Genomic DNA, 18,059 nt, shown 5'->3' with positions numbered 1-18,059 from the left:
TTCTAATACATACTACAAATTAAGAGCAAATCTTCCATACACAATCTTCGAATTTCTAGGTGTTAAAGTAGCTGAATTTTTGGCACTGAAATACTGAAAATATTTCCACATTCCAAAGTCTCACCTTTAGTAAAAATGTTTTACGTAATTCCTTAAAATCAAAATACAATGAAAAAAGTTCATCAAGAAAATTCATTCATACTAATGGCCCTAAAATGTAACAGATTAAGCATTTGTCCCAATTATTAAAAAAAAAAAAATAGTAAATCTACAACTATAATAAATCATGTAACATTACAAATGAGTGCTATATGCTTAAATGTTTAGGATACCTTACCATACTCATCCACAATGATAACTAAAACTACCATGAAATAATATGGCTCCCTCATATTTTTAAAAAATAATAAATCATCGACCTTGAAAGACTCAGTAAAATCAAGGGACAATTCCTTTGTTCACATCCTGGGCTCTGTCCTAGGAGCTGTCCTGGATCCAGTCCTCCATGATCCCCCCGAATCACATCTGTATTCATGGCTTCACCTACCTACCATCTATATGCTGGTAACCACCCAAACTACATTTCCAGCACAAAGCAAGACCCATACTTGAGACGAATATTTCTTATGTCAAAAAATTAAATCCCCTTCTTTTACTGATTTTTTTCCAACATTTTGTCATCATGCACCCTCTTTCAACTCATCAATTGTTCCTTTACCTCACCCCATTCATTCACCTACAAAACCTTTTTGTCCATTCTCTATTCCCACTGTCCATGACAATGCCTTGGTTCAAATTCTCCTCATCCAAGTTTGGTCTCTGCAACAGCTCAGCCTAGCTCCCTGATCTGACCAGTTCTCTACAGAGCAATCTGTCATCTTCCTCAAAGGCCAGTCTGATCATGTCAAACCTGCCTGGAAACCTGTGTCTGCCTTGATGGACATAAGGCCCATCACAATCCAACCCCACCTTACCTCTCCTGCTCCATCTCTAGCTACTGCTCCCCAGACTGAGCAGCCTAAAGTGCAGCAATACTGAATGTCACTCTCTTCCCTCAACTTACCTGTCCTTAAGGTAACTTAAGGTAACTTAAGTCCTTAAGGACTTACCTGTCCTTACCAGTCCTTACCTTCCCTCAACTTACCTGTCCCAGGCCTTAGCACATCCTATCTCTATCTTCCCTCCCTGTTGCTTCCCCACCTAGTAAATCCTAACCACCCTTTCAGATCTCAGTTCAAAGTCCCTTGGAACTCTGGAAACCACGCCCAACGTTTTTGATGCTGAGTTGAATTACGCCTTCTCTGTGTTCAGACTTATCACGTGGTCTCTTACTGATACAGAGAAACATCTCTACCTACTAGACAACCATGATTTTCTCAAGGATATATCTCATTCACCTTTTTTTTCTCCAGTGCCTAAAACATCATAGATGTTCATGCAACATTTGCTGACTAATGAATAAAAATATCAATTCCAGCAAAATTCATAACAACAAAAATTTTCAAGCTCTTACTACCAGCAGTTTACTACAAAGAGAGTCCAAGATAAACTCATATATGTATCCATGACATTCTGGAGAGAAGAACATTTCAGAAGCTAAAAAAACTAGAGGCAGAGCCTTTGTTCAAAGACATCTAGACAGTGATCTGACTCTATACCCCCAGATGAGGAGGTGTCTTGCGGATGCCTAGTTTGGCTCAAGAACCAGGAGTCCAATAGCTTATGTAAATCATTTCCTTAAACGTCCATCAGAAGATAATTTGTATTATGTTTTTCTAAATAATAAAATTAAAACTCAGAGCATAACAGGGCAGTGCAACAGCAAAAACTGGGAGTTCCAGAATCAACAAAACTCAACCCTGCAAAGAAACCAGGAGCCAAAAAATATGGCTCTGACACAAGCTATATTCGGCTCTGCTTTGTGTGGCCCCCTCACCTCTTACAGGTTTCTAGATACATTCTTACCTATTAATTTGAAATATTACATTAATCTTGTGGGAGGAGTATCTCTTCCCATCCAACTATAGTCCACCTGAAATGAGAAAATAGCCCCATTCTCCTAGGCTCAAGATGTGGGTGTGACATTTGTTAGCTTCTTCCTCTATTTTAACCCCTTCCTCAAATGTATGACCAATTTATGATACAATTGCCATCAAAGGCTTCCTCAGACTCATCCTTTCATCTCCATTCCCCCTGCTATGCTCTACCCCAAGACCAAAATAATTCATAGTAGTCTTAACAGCCAAAGCCGCTGGCGATCTTCACAGCTTCAGAGACCTGCCCACAAAGTCTACTAAGCAGCCCACAGCCAGACAGCATTCCTAGAGCACCGAGGTCACCATGTTACTGCCCTTGTCAAGTGTTTACAATGACTGCACAGACAAGGTTCGTCAGTTTTACATTTACCAAAGGAAGAAAAGAGGAATAAGATTTACACTGAGTTCTGTCTCATTCTAGCAGTAAGTTATATTACCCACAGATTTTTTTAGAAGTACTATTCATCTCAATAAGAGATGCTCTTCCAATAAAAATCTACCTATTATGTTTAATTATTATTTCTAAAAATGTCCATTACATTTATATGGTTTGCTCATCTGTGCACTAAAAATAATCATAATGATTAGTTAATTCAGAAAAAGGTCTCATGGTAACATAAGGTCTCATGGTAACATGAAATTGAAAAAAAAATTTATTTATACACAAATCCTCGTTTTAAAGAAATATGGTAACATACTCAACTATCTTCAATATAGAAACACTCAGAATAAAATTCTATGGCAGAAATACATGTACACAAATTAGTGCATGTAAAACTGGTGAAATCTGAATAAGGTTAATAAAACTGCATCAATGCCAATTTTCTGGTTGTGCTCTTGTACTACTGTTATGCAAGTTGTTACCATTAAAAGAAACAGGATAGAATATCTCTCTACTATTTCTTATAATCCTATGTGAATCTATAATTATCTTAAAATAAAACGTTTAAAGAATTATGTAGAAGGATTTTGAAATTTATTACAAAGTAATCAAAACAGGCTGGTACTCATATAACAATAGGCATACAGGTCAATGGAATATAACTGAGAGTCTAGAAAAAAACCCATACATCTACTCAACTGACAAGGGTACCAGGACCATTTAGTGGAGAGAAAAAAATAGTCTTTTCAATAAATGGAACAACTGGATATCCGCATGCAAAAGAACAAAGTGGAACCTCCACCTCACAGCATGTACAAAAAATAATTCAAAATGGATCAAAGACCAAAATGTAAGAGCTAAGTCCATAAAACTCTTAAATATTAAACACAGATGTAAATCTTCATGCTCTTGGATTAGCTAATGGTTTCTCAGATAAGACACTCAAAGCACAAGCAACCAAAGAAAAAATAAATCAGACTTTATTAAAATTAAAAATTTTTGTATGTCAAAAGATACTATCAAGGTTATTTTTTTGTGAAAAACAATGAACAAAATTAGAAGAAATTATTTGCAAATCACGTCTGATAATATTAGAAATATCTAGAATATATAAAGAACACTTGCAACTCAACAATAAAAAGACAAAGAGCCTAATTTTTTTTTTAATTTTTTTTTCAACGTTTTTAATTTATTTTTGGGACAGAGAGAGAGAGAGCATGAATGGGGGAGGGGCAGAGAGAGAGGGAGACACAGAATCGGAAACAGGCTCCAGGCTCCAAGCCATCAGCCCAGAGCCTGACGCGGGGCTCGAACTCACGGACCACGAGATCGTGACCTGGCTGAAGTCGGATGCTTAACCAACTGCGCCACCCAGGCGCCCCAAAGAGCCTAATTTTAAAATGTGCAAAGGGTCAGAGTAGACATTTCTCCAAATTGGCCAAAAAACACATGAAAATATACTCAAAATCAACAGACACTAAGGAAATGCAAATCAAACCCATAACGGATATCAGTTACACTCATTAGGATAGCATAAAACCACAGAAAGTAAGTACCGGTGAGAATGTACAGAAAAATGAACCCTCATAAATTGCTGTTAAGAATATAAACTGGTGCCGTCTCTGTGAAAAATGTCTGGCACTTCCTCAAGAAGTAAAACACTGAGTTACACGACCCAGCAATTCCACTCCTGGGTATACACCCAAGAGACATACCCAGATGTCCACACAAACTTGTTCACAAATGTTCAGAGCAGCATTATTCACAATAGTCAAAAGGTGAAAATCACGTAAATGACCATCAACTGATGCAATGGATAAATAAGATGTGGTTTACGCATACAATGGAATATTATTCAGCCATAAAAAGGAATGAAGTCCTGGTCCATGATGCAAAGATGAATCTTTCAAACATTATGCTAAAAGTCAGTCAAAACAATCACATGTTGTATAATAACATTTATATGAAATGTCTAGAATAGATAAATCCATCGAGAGAAAGCAGACTGTGGCTGTCAGGGGTTGGGAGAAAGGAGGACTGGGGGTGAGTGACTGCTAATAGGTACAGCGTTTCTGCCTGGTGTAATGAAAATATTTTGGAATTAGATGCTGATGGTTGCACAATTTTATGAATATACTAAAAGTCACTGAATTGTATGCTTTAAAGTGGTGAGTTTTATGGCATGTGACATCTAAATCAATGGGCAGAATTCATAGCCCAGAAAAAAAATTATAAAATTATATGGGGTTATTAGAATGAAAATAAGAATTTAAGGGGAAAAAAAGGCTCAGTGCAAAAACTGACTGTTTAAGATGACCACACATGTATTTTTTTTAATGAATGAGAACGGTTATCAAACTGCTATGGAATTTGGATTCCAGTAAATTTTAAAAAATAATATAATTTTTTTAGTAACTCTGTTCTTTGCAACTATGTAAGTCCATTTTTAAAAAATGGTATATGTCAACCTAAAAGTATGCAAGGAAGTAAAAAGAATTTTAAAATTATTTTGGAGGTGCTTCAAAAGTTTGAAGATAACAACTCTAGATAATATTCATATACAGGTGCATAAAGAGATAAGTAAAGAATGTTACTTGTAACTGTTTTTGTAATAGGACAAGGTGGAAAAATCTAAATGCCAATCAGCAGGAGAATGGGTAAATAAACTGGAGTTATATATTGAATACAGCTATAAATCAACTACAGCTACATTTATCAATACAAATCTCAAAAGCATTAAAAAATGGATTTTGGGGGTGAAAACAATATGTTATAGAATAGTCACTTTTTATGAAGTCTGAAAACATGATCTTGTTTTTGGAAACAAGACATTGTGTGGGTGTGGGTGTATGTGTGTCTGTAGTAAAAGTAGAAATGTGCGAGGGAAATAATGAACATCAACTTTACCATACAAATTACCTCTGAAAAGAGAGTAAGGGGAAATGGGATCAGGGAGGAGTAACACAGGGGCTTTGGTTCGTATCTGTAACATTTTATATTATATAATTCAATATTACTATATTATAATAGTAAAAAGAAGAAGGAAATTCAGCAAAACTAGGTTGCAGGTAAACAGATGTTCATTTTATTACTCTTTGTATCTCTTCCATAGACTTGAAATGTTTCATATTAAAAGGAAATTAAAGTTAGCTCAGAGACTGAACCCAGCACCAAACATAATTGCTTTAATAAAGCAACCAGTTACCCTGCCAGGGTTGGTCAGGGTTTCTCAACCAGCCGCCCAAACGATGCTCCAATTAAAAGACAGTACTGGTATATACTAAAAAAGAAGTATAGGACACAGTATTTAAATACAAGTTACAGAAGGGCATAAAAGAAAACTAATTCTGCAAATTTGCCTCAAGATCATCTTGCCAAACCTTCTGATCAAAATCCTTGTATAGCTTTGTAAGAGGTCTCTAGTACTTCAAAAAACAATATTAAAAGGGGAAAATTAAGTGACAATTATAGTCAATCTGGCCTTTCCACTCAATTGTGAAAAAAACATCCACACAGGAAATATGGTATCTGCAGAGAAACGCTTACAAATAGCTGAAAACCACTATCATTTTATGATTTAGAAACAAAACACCAAAAAAATTTTAAGACATAATTTTTAAAGCAAAAATGCCTACATACCAATCATTAGGACAGAAAAGTCTATTTCTATAGCACAGAGTCCAATTCAATCTCTACTGGAATATAAATTCAATCCAAAATTGTCATTTTTTGACTATAAATCATGCTTTTCCTTATAAAATTAATTTAAAATATATTAATATGTGCCACATGTTAAGTAGGGAAAAGGTCAAATTTTTCTTTTAATATTATGAATATCATTACAAATTATATTTAAAATGTATACAATAGTCTGTTAAGAAATTATGTTTTAGGGGCGCTTGGGTGGCTCAGTCGGTTAAGCATCCGACTTCAGCTCAGGTCACGATCTCACAGTTCGTGAGTTCGAGCCCCGCGTCGGGCTCTGTGCTGACAGCTCAGAGCCTGGAGCCTGCTTCACATTCTGCGTCTCCCTCTCTCTCTGCCCCTTCCCTGCTCATGCTGTATCTCTCTCTGTCTCAAAAATAAACATTTAAAAAAATTAAAAAAAAAAAAAAAGAAATTATGTTTTAGTCTATTTAAAATCATCTCATCAAAAACGGGATACTTTGTTTAGAAAGATTATTTTTTAATTCCTAAGAGTCCACAAGATTGTAAATTTTTGTGAAGGGATGTGTGAAACAAAAAATACCAGAAACACTGGTCAAGAAAGGTGACTTATGTGTCTCTTAACAGCACCTGACACAGTTCCAGCCCCTAATGCTTATAAGCTTATTAATAAACAAATTAGAAAATTCTTAATTAGAATGCAATATTAGGGGCGCCTGGGTGGCTCAATCGGTTAAGCGTCCGACTTCGGCTCAGGTCACGATCTCACGGTCCGTGAGTTCGAGCCCCACGTCAGGCTCTGTGCTGACAGCTCAGAGCCTGGAGCCTGTTTCAGATTCTGTGTCTCCCTCTCTCTCTGACCCTCCCCCATTCATGCTCTGTCTCTCTCTGTCTCAAAAATAAATAAATATTAAAAACAATTTTTTTTAAAAATGCAATATCAAATTCTAAAAAGACAAAGAATTCAGCCACGACTAAAATTAACTTCTATAAGTGCAAGACAATTCAAGATGAGTAAACATGTAAATAAATAGCCAGAATTGAAGTTCACTCAAAATGTTACCTTGAAAGAACAGAAAACTTACAGAATTAAAAATTGAAAGAATCAAATCAAACCAGGGTCTCAAGTAGTAAAAGAAAAGCATTTAAAGGAAGATGACATCCATAAAATGAGAAGAAAGAAAAAATAAATAAATAAGCAAGACAAATATGAGAAAGCCACTCTCAGAAGGAAAAATGAGGAAACGTCTAGCTAATTATAAAGGGCTAGTCTGAAAGTACAAGGAGAAAAGGGAAATGGAAAGAAGAGAGTAACAAAATGAAGAATTAAATCAGTATACAATACATGGATAGAGATGCTTTTGCCACAATCATTTGAGAAATCACAGAAAATGATAAAGAGTGTGAGAAAAAAAGTTTCAGAATAGGTCAGTGTCTGATAAATTTCCAGACACAAATACTCCGAAAAGTACAACGGTTTCATTTCAGTTTTTAGAAACAAGATTGTGCTAAAGAGAAAAACTAATATGACTTCTGTTCAACCACAGTACCAGATACCTACTTCTAAATGTAATACTCAAGATAAATGTAACCTACACATTTATTAAGTCATTTCAACATTTTTAGAAAAAACTGTTTTGATCATAAATGTACTCTGTTTTTCTCCTATATATTTATCTCTCCTCTACACTGTAGTAAATAAAAAGCATTTAGCTATCTTGGGAAACTTTCAAAGAGGTAAAGCTTAAATGTCAGATATCTGCTTTCAAACATATAACTTATGCAATTATATTACGACCTTCATACTCAATTTTTCTTCTTACTCAACAAACATATTTTTACCTTTTCTTTTCTTTCTTTTTGTAAGTAAGCTCCATGACCAATGTGGGGCTTAAACTCACAACCCTGAGATCCAGAGTTGCATTTTCTACTGAATGAGCCAGCCAGGTGTCCCAATTTTTACCTTTTCAAATAAGTAAATTTTATCTTTTGGAAATCAGCAAAAAATTTTAAGTGTCTATTATGTAAGTATTTTACAGAGTTTTTATCCAATATAACATAATTGATTTCTCCCATAATTCTATCTCCCCCATCACAAAGTCAGGAGACAAATAAATGCCATTCAGTGACTTGGCTCCATGAGATTGAAACTCAGTATGGAACAGTCTTCACTGCAGCGACCTCAAAGAGCCAGCCAGCATGGGGCACCTCAGTGGCTCAGTTGGTTAAGTGTCCGACTCTTGACTTCAGCTCAGGTCATGATCTCGCAGTTTGTGGGCTCAAGTCCCATGCTGGGCTCTGTGCTGATGGCACAGAGCATGCTTAGGATTCTCCCTCTGCCCTTCCCCCCACTTGCGTGCACGCCCGCACACTCTCTATCTCTAAATAAATAAATAAACATTAAAAAACAAAAAACAGGGGCGCCTGGGTGGCTCAGTTGGTTAAGCGGCCGACTTCGGCTCAGGTCATGATCTCACGGTTTGTGAGTTCGAGCCCCGCGTCGGGCTCTGTGCTGACAGCTCAGAGACTGGAGCCTGCTTCACATTCTGTGTCTCCCTCTCCCTCTGCCCCTCCCCTGCTCTTACTCTGTCTCTCTCTCCTTCAAAAATAAATAAACATTAAAAAAAATAAAAAATAAATAAAAAATAAAAATAATAAACAAAAAACAAAAAACAAGAGCCAGCATAATGCATTCTACATAGTGGGACCCCCACAGTCCCTCATAATGATTGAGTGAATTCCTGATATACTAGGAGACCGGCATTTCATTACTTGATACAGTATTTTCAAGAGCATTCCCAATTTTCATCACCAACACTTATTGAGTATTCACCAAATGGCAGATTCTGGAAATATGCAGGGATGTCACTGTTCTTACCTGCCTAGCATGGGCCCCACGTTCTGGTACATGATGTGTGTTCTTTCTCCTTTCCTACTTCCCCATCCTCAGTCCATGCCACTTACTCCTACTGGAGCTGGGCCTCACACCCCAGCTCCACAGCAGGTGCTCAACTCAGGTACGATCAGAACATTCCCCATGACCCAAACACAGGGATTGCTTCAGTAAAGGACAAGGGACCAGTCAGCACTCTTTATTTGCAATGAGCATCTAAGAAAGGGTCATTCTTCTCCAGTGGCCAGTTCAATTTAACTTCTGGAGACACCACCTGAAGACAGTCTGCCTGAGAATATGGCCAACAGAGAGAAGATCAAAGCCAAGAGATGGAGAGAGACCAAGTGGACCCCTGGATCCAGCCACACACAAAGCCAACAATATCCCCTTGACCTTCCTGTCACATGAACCAATAAATCTCTCCCATCTTTTTTCTCTTAAGCTTACATGAGTTTGGTGTCTGTCACCAAAAGAACCTTGAAAGAAATTATATCCAACACAATTCACAAATACAAATTAATGAGCCCTCAAATGGGAAATTGGCTAAATAGAGCTGAGGTACAGGGCAGTGAAAAACAGCCTCATTCCCAGCTGGAAGTTGGCAATTTGAGTTACACAGTATCAAAGAAACAAGCTAAACTATTGCCTGTGGTAACTTAGGGTTCAGATCATGTGCCCATCAACACCGGAAAACGAAGACTTGGCAGAAAAATGTCAGGAATTTAGACCATGTTGTCAATTCTGAGAGAATGAGGCTCAAACTCCTCGGTGTAGAATATGAAGACTTTCATGATCCTGACCTATGTTCCTCTGTATGTCAGGAATTGTTCTACATTATAAGGAACAGGAAATCCAACCCTAACTGGCTTAAGAAAAATACAGAATGCAGTACCTCACAAAACTGAAAAGTACAGCTTCAAGCAACATTTGATCCAGAGATTCATACAATCATCAGGTCTCCAGCTCCATTTCCTTGACATCTACCCTCTTCTAGAAGTTGCTGTGACCATAGGTGGGTTCCTATACAACAATGCTAGCTATAACAGTTTCTAAGTTTTATATCCTCAGCACACAAAGCAGATGACAAAGCATCCCTTTCATTAAATATCCAGAGGAGAGAGCTCTCCAGAAAAAGTCCTGAGATTCACTTTAAGTCAGCTTAGATCACATGCCTACCTCAAACCTCCTAACAACCAGAGGCTGGAATACCCTGATGGCTTAGCCCAGGTCAAGCATGCACCTGAAGCTGGAGGTTGTTGGGAAAGGAAGAGGAAAGCCCATTATCACCTTCCAGGCTCACACCATTCCAACACATCCCTCACAGGTTATGCCCCAACAACATCCATGTTCAGTTCGCTAAGTGCTGTGGGTTGAATTGTGCCCCACAAAAAGATATGTTGGAGTCTAACCCTCGGTACCTGTAAACGTGACCTTATTTAGAAACAGAGAGGTTGCGATATACTCAAGATGAGGTCGTACTCAAACATCCAACATGACTGGCATCCTTACGAGACAAGAGACACACAGGGAAAGTGTCATGTGAATCTGAAGTGATGGAGGCAGAGACTAAAGTGATGCATCTACAAGCCAAGGAATGCTAACGATTGCTGGCAATTCCAGCAGCTAAGAATGGCATGGAACAGATTCTCCCTTAGAGCTTTCTGCGAGAACATGACACTACTGACACTTGATTTCAGACTTGTGACCTCCAGAACTGGAAGAAATTAAATTTCTGTTGTTTTAAGCTACCCAGTTTGTGGTACTTTGTTACAACAAACCTAGGAAACTAATACACTTAGGTAAGGATGATAGTCCATGATTCTTTGCCTTTGTACATGCTCTTTTCTCCTTCTGGAATGCTCATCTCTCCCAGATGGTCTGTCTATTCACACTAAACCTCAGATCTGCCCAAATGTTCTCTTCTTCCACCATGCCTTCCACCATGGCCCCTCTCCATCCACTATGTTTGAGTCCAGCACCACATACTGCTTGCATTTTTATGATTAAATTTTAATTGCCTGTGCACATAGCTGTCCTCCCTTCAGAATTATGAGCTCTCCAACGGGATAGCAAGGCTTTCTTACCCACCTTTATATCAAGGCAAGTGAACAGCACCTAACACATAATAATCATTCAAAAGCTTCTATGTATTGAACAGGCTGATAGCTCATCTCAGAAAAAGATAATGGGTATGATTTCAGAGAATGGTCTATAGCAGATTATAGAGAACTGAAGATGGGCTTTGAGGTAGAATCTAGATAAGGAGACAAAAAGAATATGGGGGCGGCAAGAAGGAAAGGTGTTAAATTTAGCAAATATGCAGAAAAACTACAAAGTAGATGAATATGATTAGGGAAAAAAGAATGTGTTTGGGGCAGTGGGAGCCTTCTGCTGAGGGGCATTTTCCAGGTAATAAGAGGAGTAGAAAAAGAAAAGAGGTTTCTGAGCAAGACCGTTGACACACGTTTTCAGGGGATTCCTATGACAAAGTGTTGAATGGACTCTGGAGGTGCAAGAGACCAGTCAGGGTGCAACAGAGGCAGGCCAGCAAGGAGGTGAAGGGCCAGAGGATCTAGGACAGCAGCAGCAGGAGTGCGAAGCAACACAATTTTAAGACTTTAGAGAAGAGAGAATAAACAGAAAAAGCAAAGGATTACTCTTTAGTTTTGACCTTTGGTTATTTCGCAGGATTGACTACTGAAATAAGAGAGTATAAAGGAAAAGACTATTTTTTTCCATGAGGATAAAAGTTTGTCTCAGATGGCTTACTATGAGGTGACCATAAAACATCCCAAAAAGATGCCCAGCATACAGAAGGCAAAGAAGTACCTGAGATTTATGAGAACAAAAGACACAGACGGCAATCATACAGGTAAGGATGACTTTTTTTGTAAGTCATAAAAAAGATATTGCAGAATTTTATTCTTTCATTCCACAAATATTTATTGTGCACCATGTCCTAGGCACTGTTCTAGGCTCTGGGAAGCCAGAGCTCATGGAGCTTATACTCTACTGGGGAACACAGACAAGTCTATTTGACTCATGAACATAAATTTAGGGCTTCAAGTTAATACTGCTTAGTAGTTATGATAAACCAAAACAAAAAAAATTTTTTTACCTTTTTCTTTTTTCAAATTTTATTTTCCAGACATTTCCTTTCATATAGGTATACATGTCCCTGATCAGTAGCCAAACAGGTTTGAGTAAGTTAAGGGTTTGTTTTTTCCTTTGGTTTGTTTGTTTATTTTAATGCCAGCATATTGCTGCAATAAATCTGTTTTTCCTCCTTTGTTTCTTAATGGCATCAGGAAACCCTTCCAAAGAATGTTCATAAAGGGTGACTGGACTCAGAAAAAAATGAGAGGACAAATGGTACAATGGAAAGCAAGGGTATAGGAATTAACAAGGCCTGAATTCAAATCCCAGTCCAGTTTTTTCACAAGTTGTATAAGCTGGAGCAAGTTACTCAGTATCTCCAAGCTTCAGTTCACCCATCCGTGAAATGGGAATAACTTCACTCTAAGGATTAAAATAAGTAATTTCTAAATGGCACTTGACACAACACCTAGAAAAAAATGGGGAAAATGCTGGTGGCAGCTACTGCTGCGACTAATACCACCATCACCCCATATGCCCGGCACAAAATAGATGCTCAATAAATGCCTATTTCTTTTCTTTCTTTCTCTTTCTTTCGTTTTTTAAAATTTGTTGTAAATAATTTCTACGCCCAACGTGGGGCTTGAACTTATGACCCTGAGATCAAGAGACTCACGCTCTTCCAACTGAATGAGCCAGGCGCTGCATATTTTTTCCTTCTAGGGAAGGGAAGTTCTTAATATCCTGGGTAATTACAAGGCTCCCATTCACTAGGCTATTGTAGTCTATCCTCCTGAAACTTCCACTTGATAGAAGAATTACATGCAATTAATTTCATAAATGGGCTTACTATCTTTATTTCTAATTTGATGGCATGTATTTATCCTCCAAAGAAAAATTTCAATGGTGAGGTCACAAATAGAAGAAAATGATCACTGATGAGGTGCCTGGGTGGCTTGGTCGGTTAAGCATCTGACTGTTGATTTCTGTTCAGGTCATTATCTCGTGGTTCGTGGGATTGAGCCCCGCATCAGGGATTCTCTCTCTGCCCCTCCCCCTCAGAAAAATTAAAAAAAAAAAATGATCACTGAATTATGAATGCTAACATAAAAATAAACGAAACTGGCACTGCTTTAGAAATCATCCATCAAAGATTCCATAGTAATTTTTACTAAACTGACACCAATAATAATATCCTCTGTGATTAATCACTTCTGTAGGAACTTTCATTTGGAAAAAAATTAAGTGATTTTCTAACTGCAACCACATAATAACACAAATTTTATACGACACCCTCAGAGTTGTCCAGAAGATTAAATGGCACAATGCATATGAAAACATTTGGCCAGGTCCCTGGCACATAGTATGCATCCAGCGATAACTTCAGTGAAATCTACTCCTCTTATTATCTTACATTCCTTTCAATTAACAGAAAAGACCTTATAACCACAATTTTCACACAGGAATTATGGAACTAGAAAGATTTAAAAAACACACTGACTTGATGCCATTCCAAACCAGAAAGGTATTCATTTGAATGTCTCTTCATTTAATAACAAAAAGGTCTGTGAGTTAAATCAAGACACGTACCACTATAATCAAAACCAACATTTCAGTCTTCCCCTAAAATAATCCTTCCACTAACAATTTAATGAAAGTTTTTTAAAAGGCCAGAGACATTAAGTTCCTCTTACTTTCATTTTTAAAAATGCAAATTCCAGAAGCCTACAAAATATACTGGAATTATCATGACCAAAGTCATAACTGTTTGCCCAGGAAAGAGCAGTGACACCGCCTCGAACCTGCTCAAACAGAGCATCCACAAAGACCAGGGGTGCCCCTTCACTCATGCATGACACCATCTGAGACAACCAGTGTCAGGACTGCTTATTCCCTATAACAAGTGGCTCTTCTCCAATCCTCTGGACTACAAGAGACCCCTGCTCTTTCTCCCTGGCAATCTCCCTCATACACAAATGACCCCAATGCTTACACCTGTCCTGCTAAGTGGATAGCCTAAGAGCACCCAATCTCAGTGTGTATAAAATCTCCTCCTGTGTCCCTATGTCTGTTAATGGTATTACTATCTTCTCAGTCGCCCAAGATAGGATCTAGTTTGCTTTCCCTCACCATCCCCCTCCCTTCCCAAGAATGAACCAGTTTCAAAGCAAGACCTGTCTTTTACCTCTGCAATACCACCTAGCACCTACCCTGCCTCCATTCCCACAGCCTATCTCAGGTTCTCATTACTGCCGTCCTGACCCAGGCCAGCCCCCACCCAGGTACCCAATGAGTCCACATACTCTGAAGAGTAGACAGACAGATCTTGCTATGCATGTTCCTCCACACCCTGTGGGCCCCCACTGCCTTCCACAGCATTCCAGATTCTCAGAACTTAAAGGACTCTTCTCTGACACAACCACCCATTCACTTGATCTTAGAAGATCTTCAAATTCAAAATGCTCTGGCCTTACTTTCAGGCCATTCCTGCTCTGGCTCCAATCTAAAATCCTGTAATGCCATGAAAATGAGAGTGAACTATGCCATTCCATTGCTCGATAGCTAAAGGTCAAAATTCTCAACTCAACCTACAGGGCTTCACATGGCCTGGCCCCTGCCTATCTCTCTAGTCTTGCCATGCTCCCATTTGCTCTCTGCTTCAGCTCTCTGGCCTTCTATCCAGCTTGCCATGATCCCCTTCATCCCAAGCCTCTGGACATGCTGGCCCTTTAGCACCCCACTCCTCACATAGGCAGTGCTATCCTACCCTTCAAATCTCAACTCAAAAGTCACTTATTCAACCACTAGCCTTACCATTCCAAACTAAGTCCTCTGTTTGTCCTCTATCCTTTCTTCCATAGCCTCAAGCAAAATAATAATAAATCAGTTATTAGATTTCCTATTCCCAAGCTAGAATGTAAGCTCCATAAGAGCAGGACTATGTTGGTCTTGTTTGCCACTGTATCTCACAACTTACCCCAGAGGAGCCCTCAACAAATATGAGTCAATTAATGTAATTCATAAATCAGAACACCCTAAGTTACAAGGCCACAGGGCGACTGGGTGGCTCAGTTGGTTAAGCATCTGACTCTTGGATTTTGGCTAAGGTCATGATCTCCCGGTTCACAGGATCAAGCCCCACATCGGGCTCTGTGCTGATGGCTTGGAGCCTGCTTCAGATTCCCTCTCTCTCTCCCTCTCTCTCTGCCCCTCCTGTGCATTCTCTCTCTCTCTCAAAAATGAACTTAAAAAAAAAAAAAAAGTTACAAGGCCAGCCCCCACTACACACAGGTCATGAAATCACTTGGTTACTCCCTAACAATAAACAGCTCATCTCCTCAATGTTTCTGAGTTCCCCTGAAGATCTGACATTACATGAGTCTACAGTTCTACCATTCCAAACATCCCTCTCACAGGTCTCTTCTACACACCCTGGTACCAGCAATACTTTGCTTTCTGGGCTCCACAATTTTGCTTGCATCCTTCCTCCCATCTGGAATTTTTTTTTCCCAGCTATACATTTCCAAATCCTATTTTTCTTCAAATGCTCAAATCCAATGTCGCTTCTTCCTCGAAGTCTTCTTTGCATTCCCCCAGCTAGTCACAACCTCCCTCCCTGAATTCCCACAGGTTCTCCATTATTTCATTTAGGTCTGATCAAATGTCACTTCAAATGAGAGTTCCTCCTAAAGTTACTCACTGGTTATAATTTTCTATCAGGTCATCCTGTTTTATTTTCTTGACAGCATTTTACTATTATCTGAAATTATCTTGTTCATTTTTTCTTTACTTATTTGCTTATTTACTTATTAACTGCCTGTCTCCCCCACTGGAACGTAAGATCCATGAGAGCAGGGACCCTCTGTCTTGGTTTCCATATTTCCCCACTCCTCCACACCTGACATCAAAAATGTTTAGTAAAATCTGCCAAAGGCATGAATGACTCCGTAGTCCTTATGACTAGGGTCATTTGTGTACCTATCTTTCTCTTACTGTATTCCAAATTCCAGGTGGACTAGGTCAAAGTCTAGCTAATCTATTTGTTTGTGTGCATTACCTGGAAATCCTTTCACAACTGAAGCAAATAATAGATAACTTTTAATTAACGAATTAATGATCTCTCCAGGAGGTACTGTCCCAAACCAGGCCAACTCAGAACTCCATATTCTCCAGAAACCAGGGCATACAGGAACCTCCTTCTATGCCCTCTCCATCCTGTTCCAATCAGCCACCTCTAGTGAGCTTCAAAAGGCGAGTCTCTTCACTTTCCTCGAGCCAACAACCACTGATTCTATCTCTAATATCTCACAATCCTAACCTCTTCCTTCTATCTCCAGCCAACAAATCACTTCCAGGGCCCTGTTTCTTCAGAGTACCCTACATCTCCAATGAGTCGGAGAACTCATCAGGCCCTAGGGAACAAGGAGACGTTAAAACGAAGTGTTTCTTAAAGACTAGCTCTCTTTTCTTTTATACCCCGTTTATCCGAAAGCGGCCCAGTTTCAAGGACTGGCTTGGATACTCTTTGGGACCCTAAGCTTTCTTCTCATGTACCCGCCGCACCCAAATCCCTCTGTAGTGCCTCCACCCGTGCCTCGAACCTTTTCATCTTCCAGTACAAGACAACCCTAGGCCAGAGACGATGATCTCCTCGGAAGCAAATGGTCCTCAAACACCGAGGGGCGGCCGTACCCTCCCCACTTACTGTCCGGCATCTGCCTCAGGCCTGGAGCCATCTCGGCGCCCCTTAGCCTCAGTCTCCCTCTGGGCCTGACCCTCCAACACCACCCCCCACTCACCTGAAGCGGCCCCCGCAGTGCTGGCATTGCTCGCCCACCCAGCCGGTGGGACAGACGCACTGGCCGGTGCCAGGGTTGCAGCGGCCGCCGTTGACACAGGGTCGGTCACATTCCTTGGCCTCGGCTGCGGCTGAGCCCGACACCGCCGACGCCGCTGCCGCGGCCTCGGCCGCCCAGGGCAGCAGCAGCAGCGGCGGCGGGAGCAGCAGCAGCAGCAGCAGCAGCAGCCGCGGGAGGCGCAGCCCGGCCCCCAGCCCCGGCCTCCCAGCCCCGGTCGCGTCCCAGTCCCAGCGCTGCCCGCCGTTCCTGCCCGCAAGCGCTGTCGCCGCCGTCCTGCTCCTCAGCCTCGCCTTAGTCGCCGCCGCCGCCGCCACCATCTTCCCGGGGCTGAGACGGCGCCCCGCGAACACATACACACACCGCACGGCCGGCTCCGCTTTGCCTGGCCGTGCGGGGCGGGGCTGGGCGGACGGTGGCTCGGGCGGTCAATCCTGGGGGCGGGGCCAGAGCTGCGCGGTAGGCGGAGCGGTGCGTGCGTGCGTGGGCGGCGCGCGGCGCGCGGGCCGTCCTCTAGCACACGCGGCCTTGGAGGCGGGTGTCTGACCCTTGGTCTACCGCTTGCTGAGGCCCCTTGCCCCTCGGGTCAGAGGCGCCTTTGCGCTCCGGTTCTTAGCCTTCTCTCGGTGCCCCGGCGACAGGTTAGCATCCCTGAGGCAGCCTCTTACCGTTGGCTGCCTGGGAGCCGTCCGCTCTGCTAGCAAAGCCGGCTGTGTTGAGGACTGCCCTTCCGGAGACCCCGGCGTGTGTCATCGCTCTGCCTGCGGGGGACTACCTGCGGGGCAGAAGGGGCCTAGAAGGCTTCGTCGTGGTGTGCGGTACTGTAGAAAGAGTGCTGCGCACCAGCCTCTGCTTTCCCTTCTGTAAAGTAGGGATGACGAAGTAACACGTGTATTAACCACAGCGCATAGGCTATGCGCAATAAATGCCCAATACTCTTGAGTGAAGAGTTCAGCTTCCTTGATTCAGGCCGATCCAGTGGCCGACCAGAGCCGCCCCCCCCCTTAATTCTGTGGAGGAAGTTTGGGGTTATCTTACTTTGCACTATATGTTCTCAAATACCTCTTAAGAGAGGCCAGCACCCTCAGCCCACCGCACACATCTGCACCTAGAGCCCTTCTTGTCAGGTA

At 40.9% G+C, this 18,059-nt stretch overlaps 1 protein-coding gene across 8 annotated transcripts in view; it reads right to left on the bottom strand.

Moving 5' to 3' along the window:
* Window positions 1-17,662, bottom strand: part of ATRN (attractin) — a 157,682-nt gene extending 140,020 nt beyond the window's left edge. For 7 of the 8 annotated variants that reach the window (XM_042980829.1, XM_042980830.1, XM_042980832.1 and 4 more), the window contains exon 1: window positions 16,873-17,315. In XM_042980829.1, the coding sequence (XP_042836763.1) occupies window positions 16,873-17,249 (377 nt within the window). In that variant the 5' untranslated portion in view covers window positions 17,250-17,315. Of the gene's footprint in view, window positions 1-16,872; window positions 17,316-17,597 lie in introns of those variants that run through there. The other variant, XM_042980835.1, reaches the window with a different exon arrangement.
* Between the last annotated feature and the right edge of the window lie 397 nt (window positions 17,663-18,059).

The sequence above is a fragment of the Panthera tigris genome, chromosome A3 (assembly GCF_018350195.1).
Source record: "Panthera tigris isolate Pti1 chromosome A3, P.tigris_Pti1_mat1.1, whole genome shotgun sequence".
In the NCBI taxonomy this organism is placed as follows: Eukaryota; Metazoa; Chordata; class Mammalia; order Carnivora; family Felidae; genus Panthera; species Panthera tigris.
Note: the sequence above shows the minus strand (reverse complement) of the source record. Positions and strands in the feature narration are given on the sequence as shown.